This window comes from Urocampus carinirostris, chromosome 7 (genome assembly GCF_059441175.1).
Source record: "Urocampus carinirostris isolate Australia breed hairy pipefish chromosome 7, RoL_Ucar_1.0, whole genome shotgun sequence".
In the NCBI taxonomy this organism is placed as follows: Eukaryota; Metazoa; Chordata; class Actinopteri; order Syngnathiformes; family Syngnathidae; genus Urocampus; species Urocampus carinirostris.
Window position 1 is genome coordinate 906,508 of NC_142355.1, and position 17,632 is coordinate 924,139.

Below are 17,632 nucleotides of genomic sequence, written 5' to 3' on the forward strand. Positions count from 1 at the left end.
ATATACTCAAGTACTGAAAAGTACCTAAAACATGACAAATGATGGAAAGTATGAAACAGTACTAAGTAGGAAAAAGTAAGGAGTAGTAGCAAAAAAAAGCAGTAAAGTTAATTATTTTGAAAATACTGTGGTCCAAACAGTAGTCAATACCAAAAAGTATGGAAAGAGTAGTAAAATACTGAAAAGTACAAGAAAGCAGTACAAAATAAAAAGAATGATACACTAGTAATGTAAAAACAATGTACAATACAAACAAAGTAGTTGTATTAAGTATAAAAAGTATGTAAAGATGGCGTTCTATTTTGGCGGGGTGTGCCCTCCCTCACCATGGTGCGCCCCACTTGGTATCCGGCAGGCTTGAGGCCGACGTGCCTGAAGAAATCCCTGATGCCCGACTTGCAGGCGCTGGCGCTGGCGCTACCTGCGGGTAGAAGCACCTCGAAGTGACGCACGAAATCCTGAAACGCAAAAAGAAGGGAATATTTTTTTAGGCGGTTGAAAGAAAAGCACCACCAACAAAGGAGAAAGAAAGATTGAAACGAGAGAAAAAACTAAAATGATATTTGTCATCTCTCTCTTTCTCTTTCTCTCCATCTTTCCTGCTCTCTCGCTCTCAATCTCACTCGCTTTCATGCTCTCTATCTCCCCTTTTCTCTCTCTCTTTCCTTCTCTCTCTCTCACTCTCCCTTTCAGTCACTCTTTCATGCTCTCTTTCTCCCTTTTCTCTCTCTTTCCTTTCTCCCTCTCTTACTCTGTTTCCCTTGTACTCTCTATTTTTTTTACCTAGTTTGCTCTCTATTTTCTCTTCTCTTCTTCTCTTCTCTTTTCCCTCTTTGTATGTTGCCCTCTTTTGTTTTTGCTATCTCTCTCTCTCAATCTCTCTCTCTCTTTCATGCTCCCTTTCTCCCATTTTCTCTCTGTCTCTCCCTCTTTCCTTCCCTCTCTTTTTTATGCTCTCTTTCTCACTCTCTCTCTCTCTCTAGATCTCTCTCTCTCTCTCCACGTCTCTCTCTCTCTCTACGTCTCTCTCTTTGTCTCTCTCTCCATGTCTCTACGTCTCCCTCTCTCTCTCTCTCTCTCTCTCTCTATACGTCTCTCTCTCCATGTCTCTACGTCTCTCTCTCTCTCTCTCTATGTCTCTATGTCTCTCTCTCTCTCTCTACGCCTCTCTCTCCACGTCTCTCTCTCTTTATGTCTCTACGTCTCTCTCTTCACGTCTCTCTCTCTCTCTCTCTCTCTCTCTCCACGTCTCTATGTCTCTTTCTCTACGTCTCTCTCTCTCTCTCTATGTCTCTATATCTCTCTCTCTAGGTCTCTCTCTCTCTTTAAGTCTCTTTCTCACTCTACGTCTCTCTCTCTCTATGTCTCTCTCTCCATGTCTTTACGTCTCTCTCTATGTCTCTCTCTCTGCATCTCTCTCTCTCTCTCTTTCTCTCTCTCTCTTTCTCTCTCTCTTTCTTTCTCTCTCTCTCATTCCGACGGGGCGGCGTAAAAAGGAAGGGGAAGGGTCTTACCCGGAAGGCGTACTTGACGCAGTACCTGGAGCGGCGTATGCGTACGGTTTCCAGCGTGCCGGCGTAGCGGAGTTGCCTGAGGACCAGGTCCTCGTCGAAGCGCGAGGGCGACTGCCGGGAAGGCCGAAAAGCCTCTCTTCAGAACCGCTATTTTTGGGGGGCTGTCGACCGGTGGTCTCTCACCTTTTGGGCGTTGGAGCGGACGCACTTGACGAAGTAGGGCTCGGATCGCTCCAGGGTCTCCATCAGTTGGTTCAGGGAAGCCTTACCCAAAGAATCAGAGTCACCTCGCTATTTTCTCATCGGCTAAATCCGCTAGCGCTTCTAGCCCGCTACGCTGACATTTGTTCTGCTTCTTCTCTCACATTTTTATGACATTTTTAGAAAACCTATCGGATGAAAAACATTTTTTTTAAATTACAAGCGTTCAAAGTCTTAGTTTGCTCATTATGTATAAAAAAAACTAAATCGACCTCAAAGGTCTCACTTTTTGTACGCGCTAGCCGTTTTAGCCCGCTATGCTAACCAGGATCGGTTACGCTGACGTTCTGTTCCAAACTTCCGATGAGTTCAACAATCGATTCTTCTAATGATATAGCAAAGAAAGAAAGCAAAATCGCTGTCAAATGTCTGGTTTTTGTACACGCTAGCAGTTTTAGCCCAAGACGCTAACTAGAATCGGCTACACGGTTACTCGTTCTTATTAAATACCATTTTTTTTTAACAATTACAATAGTCCAAAGTCTTAGTTTGCTAAATATATAGAAAAGGAAAAAGCTAAATCGACCTCAAATGTCTCGCTTTACGTACGAGCTACCCAATTTTAGCCCGCTATGCTAACTAGGATCGACTACGCCACCGTTCCGTTCCAAACTTCCGATCGAGACACGTTTTTTGACAATCGATTCTTCTAATGATATAGCGAAGAAAGAAGCAAAATCGCTGTCCGATGTCTCGTTTTTGCACGCACTAGCTAGCGCTTTCAGCCCGCTATGCCAACTAGAATCGGCTACCCTGTCATTTGTTCTGGTTCCTTTTTTTATGGCATTTTTAGAAAAAAAAACACAAAATTCTAAATTAAAATACATTTTATAACAATTACAATTGTTCAATGTCTTAGTTTGCTAATTAGATAGAAAAGAAAACAAGCTAAATCAACCTCAAATGACTCGCTTTAGGTACGCGCTAGCGGTTTTAGCCCGCTACGCTAACTAGAATCGGCTACGCTGTCGTTTGTTCTGGTTCTTTTCTCACATTTTTATGACATTTTTAGAAAAAAAAAACCATTCAATTCTGAATTAAAATACATGTTTTCAACAATTTCAAGCGTTTTAAGTCTTAGTTTGCTAATTATATAGAACAAAAAAACAAAATCGACCTCAAATGTCTCACTTTGTGTACACGCTAGCAGTTTTAGCCTGCTACGCGAACTAGAATCGGCTAAGCTGTCATTTTTTCTGGTTCTTTTGTAACATTTTTATGACATTTTTAGAAAAAAAACCACTACATTTTAAATTAAAATACATGTTTTTAAACAATTAGTCTTGGTTTGATAAATATATAGAAAAGAAAAAAGCTAAATCGACCTCCGATTTTGTGTACACGTTAGCGGTTTTAGCCTGCTAGGCTAACTAGAATCAGCTAAGCTTTAGGTTTTTGTGCTTTATTCGAAGCATTTTCTTTTGTAACATTTTTAGGACATTTTTAGAAAAAAAACACAAAGTTCTAAATTAAAATACATTTTTTAAACAATTACAATCCTTCAAACTTTTACTTGACTAATTATAGAGAAAAGAAAAATGCCGGAATAAAAAATATAAACGATAAAATTTAGCTTCCTTACGAAACGGCTCTTAAAGAAATAGAAACAGTACTTATTTTTTTTTCTAAAAACTGTGAAAATTGATTTAATGTACAATATCATAAAAAAGTATGATGTTCTCAAATATAAATATATAAAAAGAATGATCTATCATTTGGCTCCTGTCATAAAAATATCTCTTTTTCATCGGTTTTCCCGGACACGCATTTTATTTTGAAATCATTTGTGGAAGCGGAAAATCATTCAGTATTTTATTTTGAAATCATTTGTCGAAGCAAAAAATTATTCAGTATTTTATGTTGAAATAAATTGTGGAAGCGGAAACTCATTCAGTATTTTATTTTGAAATCATTTGTGGAAGCGGAAAATCATTCAGTATTTTATTTTGAAATCATTTGTCGAAGCGGAAAATCATTCAGTATTTTATTTTGAAATCATTTGTCGAAGCAAAAAAAATCATCCAGTTTTTTATTTTGAAATCATTTGTCAAAGCGGAAAATTATCCAGTATTTTATTTTGAAATAATTTGTCGAAGCAGAAAATCATTCAGTATTTTATTTTGAAATCATTTGTCAAAGCGGAAAATCATTCAGTATTTTATTTTGAAATAATTTGTCGAGGCGAAAAATAATCCAGTATTTTATTTTAAAATAATTTGTCGAAGCGGAAAATCCTTCAGTATTTTATTTTGAAATCATTTGTGGAAGCGGAAAATCATTCAGTATTTTATTTTGAAATCATTTGTCAAAGCAGAAAATCATCCAGTATTTTATTTTGAAATCATTTGTGGAAGCAGAAAATCTTTATCCTAACGACGATTTTTGAGCGTTTCGCTGTGCGTGTCATAGCACGTGGCGGCCATCGGGGGGCAGTGGCGTGCAAGGGCGTACCTGGAACTGCGCGCTGATGCTGGGCGGTTTCTTCTTCTTGTGCAAGTGAAGCAAAGATTTGGTGATGCGGTCGTGAAGCGTCACGCTGCGGAGGTGACGGAGACTTTTCACGTCCAACAAGTGCTAAAAAACAAAAAACAAACTAAACGCTTCGAGAAAGGGCGAAAACGATGTCGACTCTTCTCGAAAGGGCTAGCCTTTTTAAAGACCCAGTGTGTCAAATTTGAGCACTAGGGGGCACTGTATAGTCTAATACACAGGTGTGAAACAGGCGGCCCGCGGGCCAGACCGGGCCCGCTAAGGGATTGTATCCGGCCCGCGAGACAACACTCAGAGAAGCGCAAGAGAAAAACAAGCTGCCGGTTGAAATATGTCCACTTGATGTTGCCAAAGCCAGGTGCCTCGAACAAAGACACTGTACTTGTATCTCTCTCTCTCTCTCTCTCTCTCTCTCTCTCTCTCTCTCCTGTTTCGGTCTCTCTCTCTCTCTCTCTCTCTCTCTCTCTCTCTCTCTCTCTCTCTCTCTCTCTCTCTCTCTCTCTCTCTCTCTCTCTCCTGTTTCGGTCTCTCTCTCTCTCTCTCCTGTTTCGGTCTCTCTCTCTCTCTCTCTCTCTCTCTCTCTCTCTCTTTTCCAGACCTTTTCTCCCACTCTGTCTCTATCTCTTTCACTCTCTGTGTCTCTCTTTTCCTCTTCCTTTGTTACTCTTTGTCTCTTTCTCTCTCTGTGTCTTTTAACCTCTTTTGCTCTAACTTTCTTTTTTCCTTTTCTCTTTTTTCTTTTTTTCTCTCTGCCTACCCTTCGCACTTTCTTTTCTCTCCTTCTGTCTTTCTTTTTCTCTTTGGATGTCTTTCTTCCTCCCTCTTCCTTTAATTTCTTTCTCTCTCTTTTTCTTTCTCTTGAATCTACTCGTCCGGCCCCCGACAGAATGTTTGTTCTATCGTGTGGCCCCCGAGTTCAAATGAGTTTGACACCCCTTCTATAATTTAATGCCAAGGAAAACCAGTGCCAAGAGCCCGGCGTAGCAGCAAGATGGCAGACAAACATGAAGGCGACTGCTAAGGATGAATCAGGCAAATTAAGAGAAATACGCATCAAAATAAACGTTGGTATGACAGTTGACAAGCAACGTTTTTATCTTTTCTACCAATAGGTGGCACTCAATATGGCACACTGTCCCTTTAAGAATATATAAAAATGAACCAAAACACAGCTCACGGGTACAAGAACTATAAAACGCCCTCGTGTGTCATGTTTGAGTACTACGTGGCACTGTGTAGTCTCATGCCATTATTTGTATGACTAGGAGGCGCTGTAGATGACACACTGTCCCTTTAAGAACCCAAAAAACCACGGCGAGCACCTTACCTTGGGCAGGCTGGGCTTCTTCTCTTTGCACTTTTGGTTTCTTCTGAAATGGACCAGAACAAAGAAAAGCACTTGACACCTATTCCAAAGACTTCTCAAAGACTACCGAAATACTTCCAAAGACTTACTTAAATGCCTATTAAAAAGTTCAAAATACTTCTAAAGACCCATCAAAGACGTATTAAAGTCTTCTAAAATACTTCTAGATTTTTAAAATACTTATTAAAGATGACCAAAATACTTCATAAGACTTCTCAAAGACTTCTCAAAGACTACCGAAATACTTCCAAAGACTTAGTTAAATGCCTATTAAAAAGTTCAAAATACTTCTAAAGACCTATGAAAGACGTATTAAAGTCTTCTAAATACTTCTAGAAGACTTTTAAAATACTCATTAAATATGACCAAAATACTTCACAAGACTTCTCAAAGACCTCTCAAAGACTACCAAAATACTTCTAAAGACTCAGTTAAAGACCTATTAAAAAGTTCAAAATACTTTCAAAATACTTCTAAAGACCTATTAAAGACGTATTAAAGTCTTTTAAAATACTTCTAGAAGATTTTTAAAATACTCATTAAGGTGACCAAAATACTTCACAAGACTTCTCAAAGACTACCAAAATACTTCTAAAGACTTACTTAAAGACCTATTAAAAAGTTCAAAATACTTTCATAATACTTCTAAAGACCTATTAAAGACGTATTAAAGTCTTCTAAAATACTTCTAGATTTTCAAAATACTTATTAAAGATGACCAAAATACTTCATAAGACTTCTCAAAGACTACCGAAATACTTCTAAAGACTTAGTTAAATACCTATTAAAAAGTTCAAAAGACTTCTAAAGACCTATGAAAGACGTATTCAAGTCTTCTAAAATACTTCTAGAAGATTATTAAAATACTTGTTAAAGATGACCAAAATACTTCACAAGACTTCTCAAAGACTACCAAAATACTTCTAAAGACTTTGTTAAAGACCTATTAAAAAGTTCAAAATACTTTCAAAAGACTTCTAAAGACCTATTAAAGACATACTAAATCTTCAAAAATACTTCTAGAAGACTTTTAAAATACTGAAAAGTTTTAAAGACTATCAAAGTACTTTCAAAAGTATTATTATAGATAAGCAAAATACTTCTAAATACTTACTAAAGACCTATTCAAAAATTTTAAAAACTTTCAAAAGACTTATTTAAGACGTATTAAAGTCTTCTAAAATACTTCTAAAATATTTTTAGAATACTCATTAAAGATGACCAAAATACTTCATAAGACTTCTCAAAGACCTCTCAAAGACTACCAAAGTACTTCTAAAGACTTAGTTAAAGACATATAGAGAAGTTCAAAATACTTTCAAAATACTTCTAAAGACTTAGTTAAAGACATATTAGGGTCTTCTAAAATACTTCTAGAAGGCTTTTAAAATACTTATTAAAGATAACCAAAATACTTCTAAGGACTTATCAAATACGTATTAAAAAGTTTTGAAGACTTTCAAAGTACTTTCAAAAGACCTATTGAACATAACCAAAATACTTACTAAAGACCGATCAAAAACTTTTAAAAACTTTCAAAAGACTTATAAAAATACTTCTAAAAGACTTATTTCAGACGTATAAAAACGTTTAAAAACTCCTCAAAAACCTCTAGAAAACTTCTAGAAAAACTTCAAAAAGACTTATATAAAAAGATTTTGAAAAACTTCTAAAAAAAAAACTATTAAAGACTTGTAAAAAAACTACAAAAAGATTTTGAAAACTTCTAAAAAAAAAAAAAGCCGGATCGTCGGCACTCACAGTAAGATCCCCTGAGCCCTCTCCAGGAGTTTGTCGTGGTCCGAGTCCAGGAAGATGCCGTCCTCCCCCAGGGACGCGGGCGGGCCCCCGACGCGGGACGCCACCCCCCGCTTGAAGACCCCGCCCGAGCCCTCCCTTCGAGAAACGGGCAAAAAAGGGTCACGTTCCAGCGTACAACGAAAAAGGATCCGTTTCCAGAGCTCACCGTCCGCCTTGGGGCCCGGCCGTGTCGGCCCCCTGAAGGTCCCAAAGCCCGGACACCGGAATCTTTCGCCCCCTTCCTGCGCAAAACACACCCAAAATTACGCTCGCTTATTCAAAAACGTCATTCATTTTCCACTGTTTCCTTCTCCAGCCATTCACGTTAGCCACTCCGTGCATGGACAAGACAAAAATTTCGTTTTGCTTCATTTTCCACTTTTTTTCCGCTGTTTCCTTCTCCGGCCATTCGCCTTAGCCACTCGGTGCATGGAAAAAAAAAATAGAAATACCACAAAAATACCACTAAAGTAATACTATACTATAAAAATACTGCTAAAATACAACTGCAGTGACATTACAAAAACACTAAATAAATACTACAAAATAGGACGATGAAAATACTAAAGAAAGAAAATACTACTACAATGGGAATACTTCAAAAGACTTCTCCATAATTACTACAAAATACCACTACAGTAATACAACAATACAAATATACTATAATAAAACACTAAAGAAATACTACAAAATAGGACGATGGAAATACTAAAGAAAGACTACAGAATGACTAAACTACTACTACAATGGGAATACTTCAAAAGACAAAATTACTACAAAATACCACTAAAGTAATACAATAATACAAATAAACTACAAAAATACCACTAAAGTAATACAATAATGCAAAAATACTACAAAAATACAACTGCAGTAATATTACAAAAACACTAAAGAAATACTACAAAATATAACAATGGAAATACTAAAGAAAATACTACTACAATGGGAATACTTCAAAAGACTTCTCCATAAATCCAAAGAGAAATAGAAAGACAGAAGGAGAGAAAAGAGAGAAGAAAGTGCGAAAGGTAGGAAGAGAGAAAGAGAAAAGAGAGAAAAGGAAAAAAGGAAGTTAGAGCAAAAGAGGTTAAGAGAGAGATAGAGAGAGAGAAAGGAGAGATAGAGAGAGAAAGAGAGAGAGAGAGGGAGAGAGAGAGAGAGAGAGAGAGAGAGACAGATACAGGGAGAGATAGAAAGAGAAAGAGAGAGAAAGAGACAGAAACAGGAGAGAGAGAGAGAGAGAAAGAAAGAGAGAGAGAGAGAGAAGAAAGAAAGAGAGAGAGAGAGAGAGAGAGAGAGAGAGAAACAGTAGAGAGAGATAGAGAGAGAGAGAGATAGAAAGAGAAAGAGAGACAGAAACAGGAGAGAGAGACAGAAACATAAGAGAGTGAGAGAGAGAGAGAGAGAGAGAGAAAGAGAGAGAGACAGAAACAGGAGAGAGAGAGAGAGAAACAGTAGAGAGAGATAGAGAGAGAGAGAGGGACAGAGAGAGAGAGAGAGAGAGAGAGAGAGAGAGAGAGAGAGAAAGAGAGATAAATCCAAGTACAGTGTCTTTGTGAGAGGCACCTGGCTTTGGCAACATCAAGTTGACCTATTTCAACCTGCAACTTGTTTTTCTCTTGCGCTTCTCTGAGAGTTGTCTCGCGGGCCGGATTCAATCCCTTAGATCTGGACCGCGGGCCGCCCGTTTGGCACCTGTGCACTCAATAATCCACACCGTAGCGATGGAGTTGGAGCAAATCCTTCCATCGTCTGGAATCCCGTCGGCCATTTTTTTCACACCCTTTCTAATGTTATCGCCAAAAAGAACTGAGAGAGGATGCGGTCCAACTTACCGTATTTCTCCTCTTTGCACCTCTGCAGGATCTCAAGGCTCCGCTGGTGAACCGGGTGATGAAGGAAACTGAAGCTGTCCACCGATTTGACGGGGACGGAGGGGACGCCGGGGACGCCGGGGACGGAGGCCTGGGGACCTTCTCCTTCATTTCACAACAACAAAAAAAAACATTTTTCTCAGCCAAATTCAAGCACTTTTCAAGCACTTTCAAGGACAATTTTTTTGTTTTGTTTTTTGGGCTTTGTTGGCTGAAATAAAGTCGCCGTCTTGCTGCTAGCATATACTTTTTGCTATTTTAAGCTGCTCCTATCTATCATCTATTTGTGTCAATGAGATGCTATAAACCACAGGTGTTAAACGGGGCGGCCCGCGGGCCAGATCAGGCCCGCTAAGGGATTGAATCCGGCCCACGAGACAACACTCAGAGAAGCGCAAGAGAAAAACGAGCTGCAGGTTGAAATAGGTCCACTTGATGTTGCCAAAGAAAGGTGCCTCGAACAAAGACACTGTACTTGTATTTCTTTCTCTCTCTCTCTCTCTCTCTCTCTCTTGCTCTCTCTTCCTTTTCCACCCCTTGTCTCCCACTGTCTGTCTCTGTCTTTTCCTCTCTCCGTGTCTCTCTTTTTGTCTTTCTTTGTTGCTCTTTGTCTCTTTCTCTCTCTGTGTCTTGTTAACTTCTTTTGCTCTAACTTCCTTTTTTCCTTTTCTCTTTCTCTCTTCCTTCCCTTCGCGCACTCTTTTCTCTTTTCTCTCCTTCTGTCTTTCTATTTCTCTTTGGATTTCTTTCTTCCTCTCCCTTTCTTTTCCCCCTCTCTCACAACTTTTTATCTTTTGTTTCTCACGCTCTCTCCCTCTCTCTTTCTTTGTCCCACCCTCTCTCCTTTTCCCTCCCTCTTTATCTCTCTTTTTCTTTCTCTTTAATCTACTCGTCCGGCCCCCGACAGAGTGTTTGTTCTATTGTGTGGCCCCCGAGTTCAAATGAGTTCGACACCCCTGCTATAAACTGATATGAATTCTGCCTCAACGATGCACGCAGCTTCAAAACATGACACTTGTTGACAAAGACGGGAAGGGCTCTACAGGGGTTGGGTGATAATGGATTTCAATGTATATTGAGCAGAAAAATGAGCCAAATTTGGACTCATTTAAATGATATCCATTGCTCCGAAGCAGAGTGCATTCAATCTTAGACTACTGATCTTTTACTTTTTTTTCACTTACTTTGATTTAGATTTTTGCGTGTTTTTCAGAGGATCTGTGTCTAAATTGGTTCAAATAGAATTGTAAGTAGTGATTTATTTTGCATCGTATCATTAATTCATTATCGGGGATTTTGTGTCGTTGTTTGACTTTAAATCGGTCCGGTGCGTCAAGAGCTTAAATTGTTTTAACAGTTGCTGAATGAATGCAAAAAAGTACGTTCCCTTTCTGCCATATTTCTGTCTCTGCGTATATTTATACGACGTCCTCTCTAAAAATCTAATTGATGTTTTCTCCTGCATAACCTACGAAATGACTCCTTCCTAACCAATCCGGTGAATAACGAACCCCGGAAAACAAAACTCGAATAAAAGCTCACCTGATTTACGGAAGGAGCGGCGGCGCCCGGCTTCCCGGAAAGCCACCAGGGCCCTGAAGTAGGCGCGCAGCACGGCCCAGCGGAAGGTGGCCACCGGGTCGATTCCCATCAGGTTGCAGATGAAGGCCTTCTTGCTGCTCTTGAGCAAGGCCACCACGTCCGGGCGCATGTGGTCCGTGTTCTTTTCGCGGAAATCCTGGAAAAAACGCATACAAATATTAATTTCTTGTCTATTATGAAAAAACTGAATTTCTGATACAGCGTCTATTGCTGCACCATCCATTTTTACTTCTAAATCTTGCCATTAACAAAGAATATGACTTTGGTTTTATTTAAATTTGAAGATCATTTATTTATATCCATCCATACTTTTAGGTGAATTAGTTCACGATGAATACAGGTTACCAAATCAATATAGTTATCATTTGAATAGAAAATGTTAGTGTCGTCTGCAAATATGACTATTTTCAATAGTTTTGAAACATTAAAAATATGGTTCATATATAAATGAAATAACTTTGGACCCGGGATAGAACCCTGTGGTACTCCACAACAGATGTCCCAAGTATTCAGATGACAACTCTTCCATTTTCACATATTGCTTCCTTCCCGTCAAATAACTTTGAATCCGTGGCAAAGCCACGCCCCCGATGATCTTTCCAGTTTTTTGAATAGTATATTATGATTAATGGTATCAAATGCTATTTTGAAGTCAATAAATACCCCGACTGCGTATCTCTCTTTTTCTATGCCATGAGTGATTTCTTCTACCGCATCAATAATAGCCATTGTTGCTGATCTGTTTGCTCTAAAACCATATTGACTTTCATTCATCAATTGATGTTTATCTACAAATTGTTCTACAAATAAAGTATCCAGTTATCTATGTATCCATCCATCCATCTATCTATCTATCCTACTAACTCGACGACAGATGATTTTGCATACACTAAAACGTTGTTTTATTGGGTTGAGTAGACTGAAATGAATCGTGGTGTTAATCACGTAACGTTACTGTCATGTCCAGCATGGTCGCCGTGGCGACCGGCTGGCCCCGCCCCCTGGGCACGGCTGCAGTAGATCAGCTAATTTGCGTGTGTGCTACTTGAGGGTGGGTTGTGGGTTTTGCGGGTGCTGGCTCATTGCATTTTCTGTCTGCATCTGCCGTTCTGTTTTGCTCTGTCCTGTTTCGTTTGAGTCGGAAGAAACCTGTGTTTGCACGTTTTTAGTTAAAGCCTGTTTGTTCCGTCTTGTCCCTGAGTTTTGGACGACTTTTATTTTACTAAATAAAAGTTTTGATCGTCAACGCAATTGAGTTCTTTCTCCTTTCCTGCCTCCGTCCGCCTCGTGACAGTTACATCATAAACGATATGATATTCAACCTGTTTCCCTCTATTTCATTTGAAACGGCATGTTTTTGGCGTTGGATTTGATCTAATCCGTTTTCCCGAAAGGCGACTTATACTTTGTAAATTTTTGGAGGCAAAAAAGAAATGAAGGTCACCTTGACTCTGTATTTGACCTTGCCGGCGTAGTGTTTGATGATGAAGGCGGGCTCCATGACGGCAGGGAACTCCATGAAGCCGTTTCCCTCGTGCTGACGCTTGAACTTGTCCAGCAAGGTCTGATTGCTCGCCTGAGGGAAACTGACGCACCACAAAAAAATATCGTTTAGGACAAAAAAACAACAAGAAACGTCACCAAAAACAAAAAAGACACAAAGGGTGACCAAATATATGCTCAAATGCGACTTTTGCCGAAAAATACAAAAAAAATGATGACTATAATTGCAACAAATGGAAAACCAAATTTGGCCAAAAAGGATGACCAAATCTGCCCCAAAGGGAAAATGATAATAACCAAATTTGGCCCAAGAATGATAAAAAAGGTGAGTACATTTGTCTATAAGAGGACAAATTTGGCTAAAAAAATACATGAAGGATGACAAAATTTGCCAAAGAGAGACAAAAAGGATCATTAATTTGTACAAAAAGGACAAAAAAGATGACCAAATTTGGCCAAAGATAGATAATCAAATTTGGCTGAAAAGGACACAAGGGATGACGAGATTTGACGAAAAAATACATGAAGGATGACAAAATTTGCCAAAAAAACTATAAAAGGATTATCCATTTGGACAAAAAGGACACAAAGGATGACCACATTTGGCTAAAAAATACATGAAGAATGACAAAAGTTGCCAAAGAGAGACAAAAAGGATAATCAATTTGGACTAAAAGGACATAAAAGATGACCAAATTTGGCCAAAGAAGGATGACCAAAATTGGCTGTAAAAGGACACAAAGGATGACCAAATGTAGCCAAAGAGAGACAAAAATGATAATCAATTTGAACTAAAAGGACACTAAAGATGACCAAATTTGGCCAAAATTGGCTGGAAAAGGACACAAGGGATGACAACATTTGGCTAAAAAAAATACATGAAGGATGACAAATTTTCCAAAGAGACACAAAAAGGATAATCCATTTGGACAAAAAGGACACAAAAGATGACCAAATTTGGCCAAAGAAAGATAATCAAAATTGGATGAAAAAGGACACGGATGACCACATTTGGCTAAAAACTACATGAAGGGTGATGGAATTTGCCAAAAAGACTAAAAGGATTATCAATTTTTACAAAAAGGACACAAAAACTAACCAGCCTTGGCCAAAAATGACAAAAATCATGACCAAGTTTGGCCAAAGAGAACACAAAATTTGTTGCAAAAGGACACAAAACATGACGAAATTTGGCCAGAGAAGGACAAAAAGTATGACCAAATTTCGCCAAAAGTAGAATAAACGAGGACCAAATCCACTCAAAAGACAAGAAAGGATAATCAATTTGGACAAAAAGGACACGAAAGATGACCATATTTGGCCAAAGAGGACAACAAAAATGATCAAAATTTGTTGCAAAAAGACACAAAACAGACCAAATTTGGCCAGAGAAGGACAAAAAGTATGACCACTTTTAGCCAAAAGTAGAATAAACGAAGATCAAATCTGCTCTGAAGACAAGAAAGGATCATCAATTTGGACAAAAAGGACACAAAAGAGGACCACATTTGGCCAAAGAAAGATAATCAATATTGGCTGAAAAAGGACACAATGGATGACCAAATTTGGCTAAAAAATACATGAAGGATGACAAAATTTGCCAAAGAGAGACAAAAAGGATCATTAATTTGGACTAAATGGACGCAAAAGGGGCTGCACGGCGGCGCAGTGGTTAGCGCATATGCGGCACAGTTCATGTCACGGGAACCTCCTGCGTGGGTTCAACTCCAGCTCCAGAATTCCTGCGCGGAGTTTGTATGTTCTCCCCGTGCTTGCGTGGGTTTCCTCCAGGCACTCCGGTTTCCTCCCACATTCCAAAAACATGCATTTCTGGTGAATCGGCCGGTCCAAATTGTCCCTAGGTGTGAATGAGCGAGCGAGTTGTCTGTCCCTGTGTGCCCTGCGATTGGCTGGCAACCGGTTCAGGGTGTCCCCTGCCCACTGCCCGATGATTGCTGAGATGCGCTCCAGCACCCCCGCGACCCTACTGAGGATAAGCGGTGCAGCTAATGAGATGAGATGAGATGAGATGGACGCAAAAGATGACCATATTCAGCCCAATAATGATAAAAAAAAGGTGAGTACATTAGTCTATAAGAGGACAAATTTGGCTAAAAACTACATGAAGGATGACAAAATTTGCCAAAGAGAGACAAAAAGGATCAATAATTTGGACAAAAAGGACACAAAGGATGACCAAATTTGACTAAAAATGACAAAAAACAAGAGGACACAAAAAATGATCAAAATTTGTTGCAAAAAGACACAAAACTGACCAAATTTGGCCAGAGAAGGCCAAAAAGTATGACCAATTTGAGCCAAAAGTACATTTAAGAGGAAAAATCTGCTCGGAAGACAATAACCCAATTGGGCCAAAAAGGACAGAAAGGATTGGTCGGGCGGAGGGCGTACTTGCACTCCTCGTCCAGCAGGTGGAAGAGCGCGGTGGCTTTCTTGCTGATCAGGTTGATGCAACTGCTGTTGTCCATGTAGTCGATGGTGTTCCAGCTGATGCCTTCCGATCGGTACTCCTCCTAAAAACAGGAACCATATTGCCGTTCTTTTAAGGACAAATGTCCCATTTTTTTTCCCAGGACCATCAAAAGAAGAAAATCCACAAATATATCTGCGATTTACATACAATCATGTCATATTATTTTTAGGTCTGGAGTAAATTGCCAAAGTATTTGTGGATCTTAACTATACGCGTAAATTATATGTAAAAAAATCTCTGCTTATATAGCTGTAGAAGGATTGTATTTTTTTATATATTTTTGACTATAAGGGATTTTTACCATCAAATACAAATGACATTTAAATACAAAAGATATTCACTGGCTGAGCTGTGGGGCGAGGTCATTGTAGCCTAGACAAGAATGATGTTTACAGAAAAACAGCAAGAAAGGGGACAAGGGCTGACGCCGGAGGAGCCTGTGACGCGGGAAAGGAGACATGGTTTGGCTGATAAGCTTTCTTGTTGTGAGTTTTTCAGACGTGGCGGCGCCTTTCGGCGAGGAGGTGGTGAGGCCGGCACCCGACCCGACCCATGAGGGGTGGCCGACGCGCCGGCTTTTGAAAAGACGTGGACAGAAGACGGAAGCAGAGACAAGAGATCAGATCGAAGAATGAGAGGTAGACGAAGACTAATTAGACTAATTCGACGATAATTCGGCTAAATTCGATGGAATTACCTTAGTTAAATTCTTTCAGAAAAGAAATCTGTCCCCGTGTGAAAATGCCGGCTGTCTTCGTTCATTTTCCCATTAAGAAATGAGCATGCATTGTTAGGAGAATGAAGTTTGTGTTTGGTTCATGGAGTCAGATAACTCATTCGAACAATTTGGTAAACGCTTCATTTTCAACTTCATTTTTTACATGGAGACAAATCATTTGAACATGTATCCAACCCCACTCGTGCGTTAGTGGTTTAGTCAGCTATTTGGCCAGATTCAGCGCAACAAATGAGGTGAGTTTTACCATCGGGGGAATTCCCTCCTCCCAATTAAAAGAAAATCACGCGGCCTGCACATGTAAATGTTCTGCATTTCTCTAGCGCGTTCAAGTCAATGAAGACCTCCCAAAGCGCTTTACAATGTGCTTCACACTTTTCCCTTTTACACACTAACTAACCGATAGCGCCGTCAGCCATGCAAGGCAACTACCTGCTATCGGGGGCATCAGGGATTCAGTGTCTTGCCCAAGGACACTTTGACATATAACTCGGAGGAGCCGGGAATCGAACCTGTGACCTCTTGATCCTGAGACGAGCACCTTACCCTCCTGATCCAATGTCGCCCCCACATGTCTTTCGTGTGAGAGTGCCGAGAAACAAGGGAAGAATTTTAAGCGTTTTACGGCACTTTACCCAAAAGTCAAGTCGTTTCCTGACCTCGACAACATTTGAATTTCAAGCTTGTCCCCGGATTTCAAGCACTCGTACCAACCCTGAGATAAGATGCAAAAAATGGGAGGGAAATGGAACAGGAAGCTGTCGTCTTCCATTTTTCATCACAATATGCCAGGGCATGTCTAGGACGCCACGTTGGGGGAATTTGAGGGACTTTAGACCCGACAAAACCAGGTCTAAGTTGCAGTATTAGCGGTGTTATGAGAAGAACGAGAAAAAAACTGCCAGCAGGATAGTCAGAGGTCACCTGCTCCAGCTTGAAGACGTGTCGGTTGAAGTAATGCTGCAGGCGCTCGTTGGCAAAGTTGATGCAGAACTGCTCGAAGCTGTTGTTCTCGTAGTCCTCGAAACCGAAAATGTCCAAGACGCCGATGGAGAGCGTCTGAAAGGAGAAAGGGACATGGATTTCTTTCAAAACAGGGGTCCGAAACCCACGGTTCCAGAGCCGTACACGGCCCTGTTCACGAGTACAAATGGAAATCTCTGAAGCGTTCCATAACTGGGACACTTACTGATGAAAACCCATAGAACAAACTGTAGATGCTGCACCTCCACCACTCTCCCGCTCCATCCAAACCTCACTCGTGAACAAGACCCCGACGGTCCAGGAGCATACTCCCTACTACAGTTTAAAGTCGAGGGGTCACACTGACGGAATCCTTTAGATGGAAGCTCATTAAACAATTTATGTTCACTGTCGGGACACTTACTAATGAAAACCCATAGAACAAACTGTAGATGCTGCACCTCCACCACTCTCCCGCTCCATCCAAACCTCACTCGTGAACAAGACCCCGACGGTCCAGGAGCATACTCCCTACTACAGTTTAAAGTCGAGGCGTCACATCGACAGAATACTTTAGATGGAAGCTCATTAAACAATTTAGGTTTACAGTTGGGACACTTAGTAATAAAAACCCACAGAACAAACTGTAGATGCTGCTCCTCGCCCTTTCTCCCGCTCCATCCTACCCTCACTTGAAAACAAGACCCCCGCTAAATCGATCAAAATTAAATTGTAAACAGTTATTTTTATGCATTTTATGATTTATTTGTAGCACTAAAGTGTAATATATTTCATTTTGATTTGATTGTTTTGAATTTTCGGGGATTTTGTGTTGTTGTTGTTGTTGTCACGATTGCCATGGCGCCCAATTGGCCCCGCATGTGTGGCACCCGATTGGCTTTCTGTCTACTTTAAGCTCAGTGCTCTCATTTTTCCAGTCGGTATTGTTCCCGTTTATTTTTGTCCTGTTTAATATCAAGTTCCAGTTTCGTTCCCGTCTCGTTTGTCTTGTTTATTTTCCATATC

General features: G+C 39.9%; 1 protein-coding gene across 1 annotated transcript in view; it reads right to left on the reverse strand.

Annotated features, from left to right (window-relative positions):
- Window positions 1-17,632, reverse strand: part of LOC148362063 (unconventional myosin-IXAa-like) — a 96,494-nt gene that overhangs the window by 32,494 nt on the left and 46,368 nt on the right. Inside the window, exons 11-22 of the mRNA XM_088339485.1 lie at window positions 16,568-16,702; window positions 14,826-14,947; window positions 12,355-12,496; window positions 10,851-11,046; window positions 9,270-9,413; window positions 7,598-7,673; window positions 7,393-7,527; window positions 5,593-5,635; window positions 4,227-4,349; window positions 1,698-1,778; window positions 1,515-1,625; window positions 327-458 (exon numbers count right to left, since the gene is read on the reverse strand). Of these exons, the coding sequence (XP_088195611.1) occupies window positions 327-458; window positions 1,515-1,625; window positions 1,698-1,778; window positions 4,227-4,349; window positions 5,593-5,635; window positions 7,393-7,527; window positions 7,598-7,673; window positions 9,270-9,413; window positions 10,851-11,046; window positions 12,355-12,496; window positions 14,826-14,947; window positions 16,568-16,702 (1,440 nt within the window). The remainder of the gene's footprint in view (window positions 1-326; window positions 459-1,514; window positions 1,626-1,697; window positions 1,779-4,226; window positions 4,350-5,592; window positions 5,636-7,392; window positions 7,528-7,597; window positions 7,674-9,269; window positions 9,414-10,850; window positions 11,047-12,354; window positions 12,497-14,825; window positions 14,948-16,567; window positions 16,703-17,632) is intronic.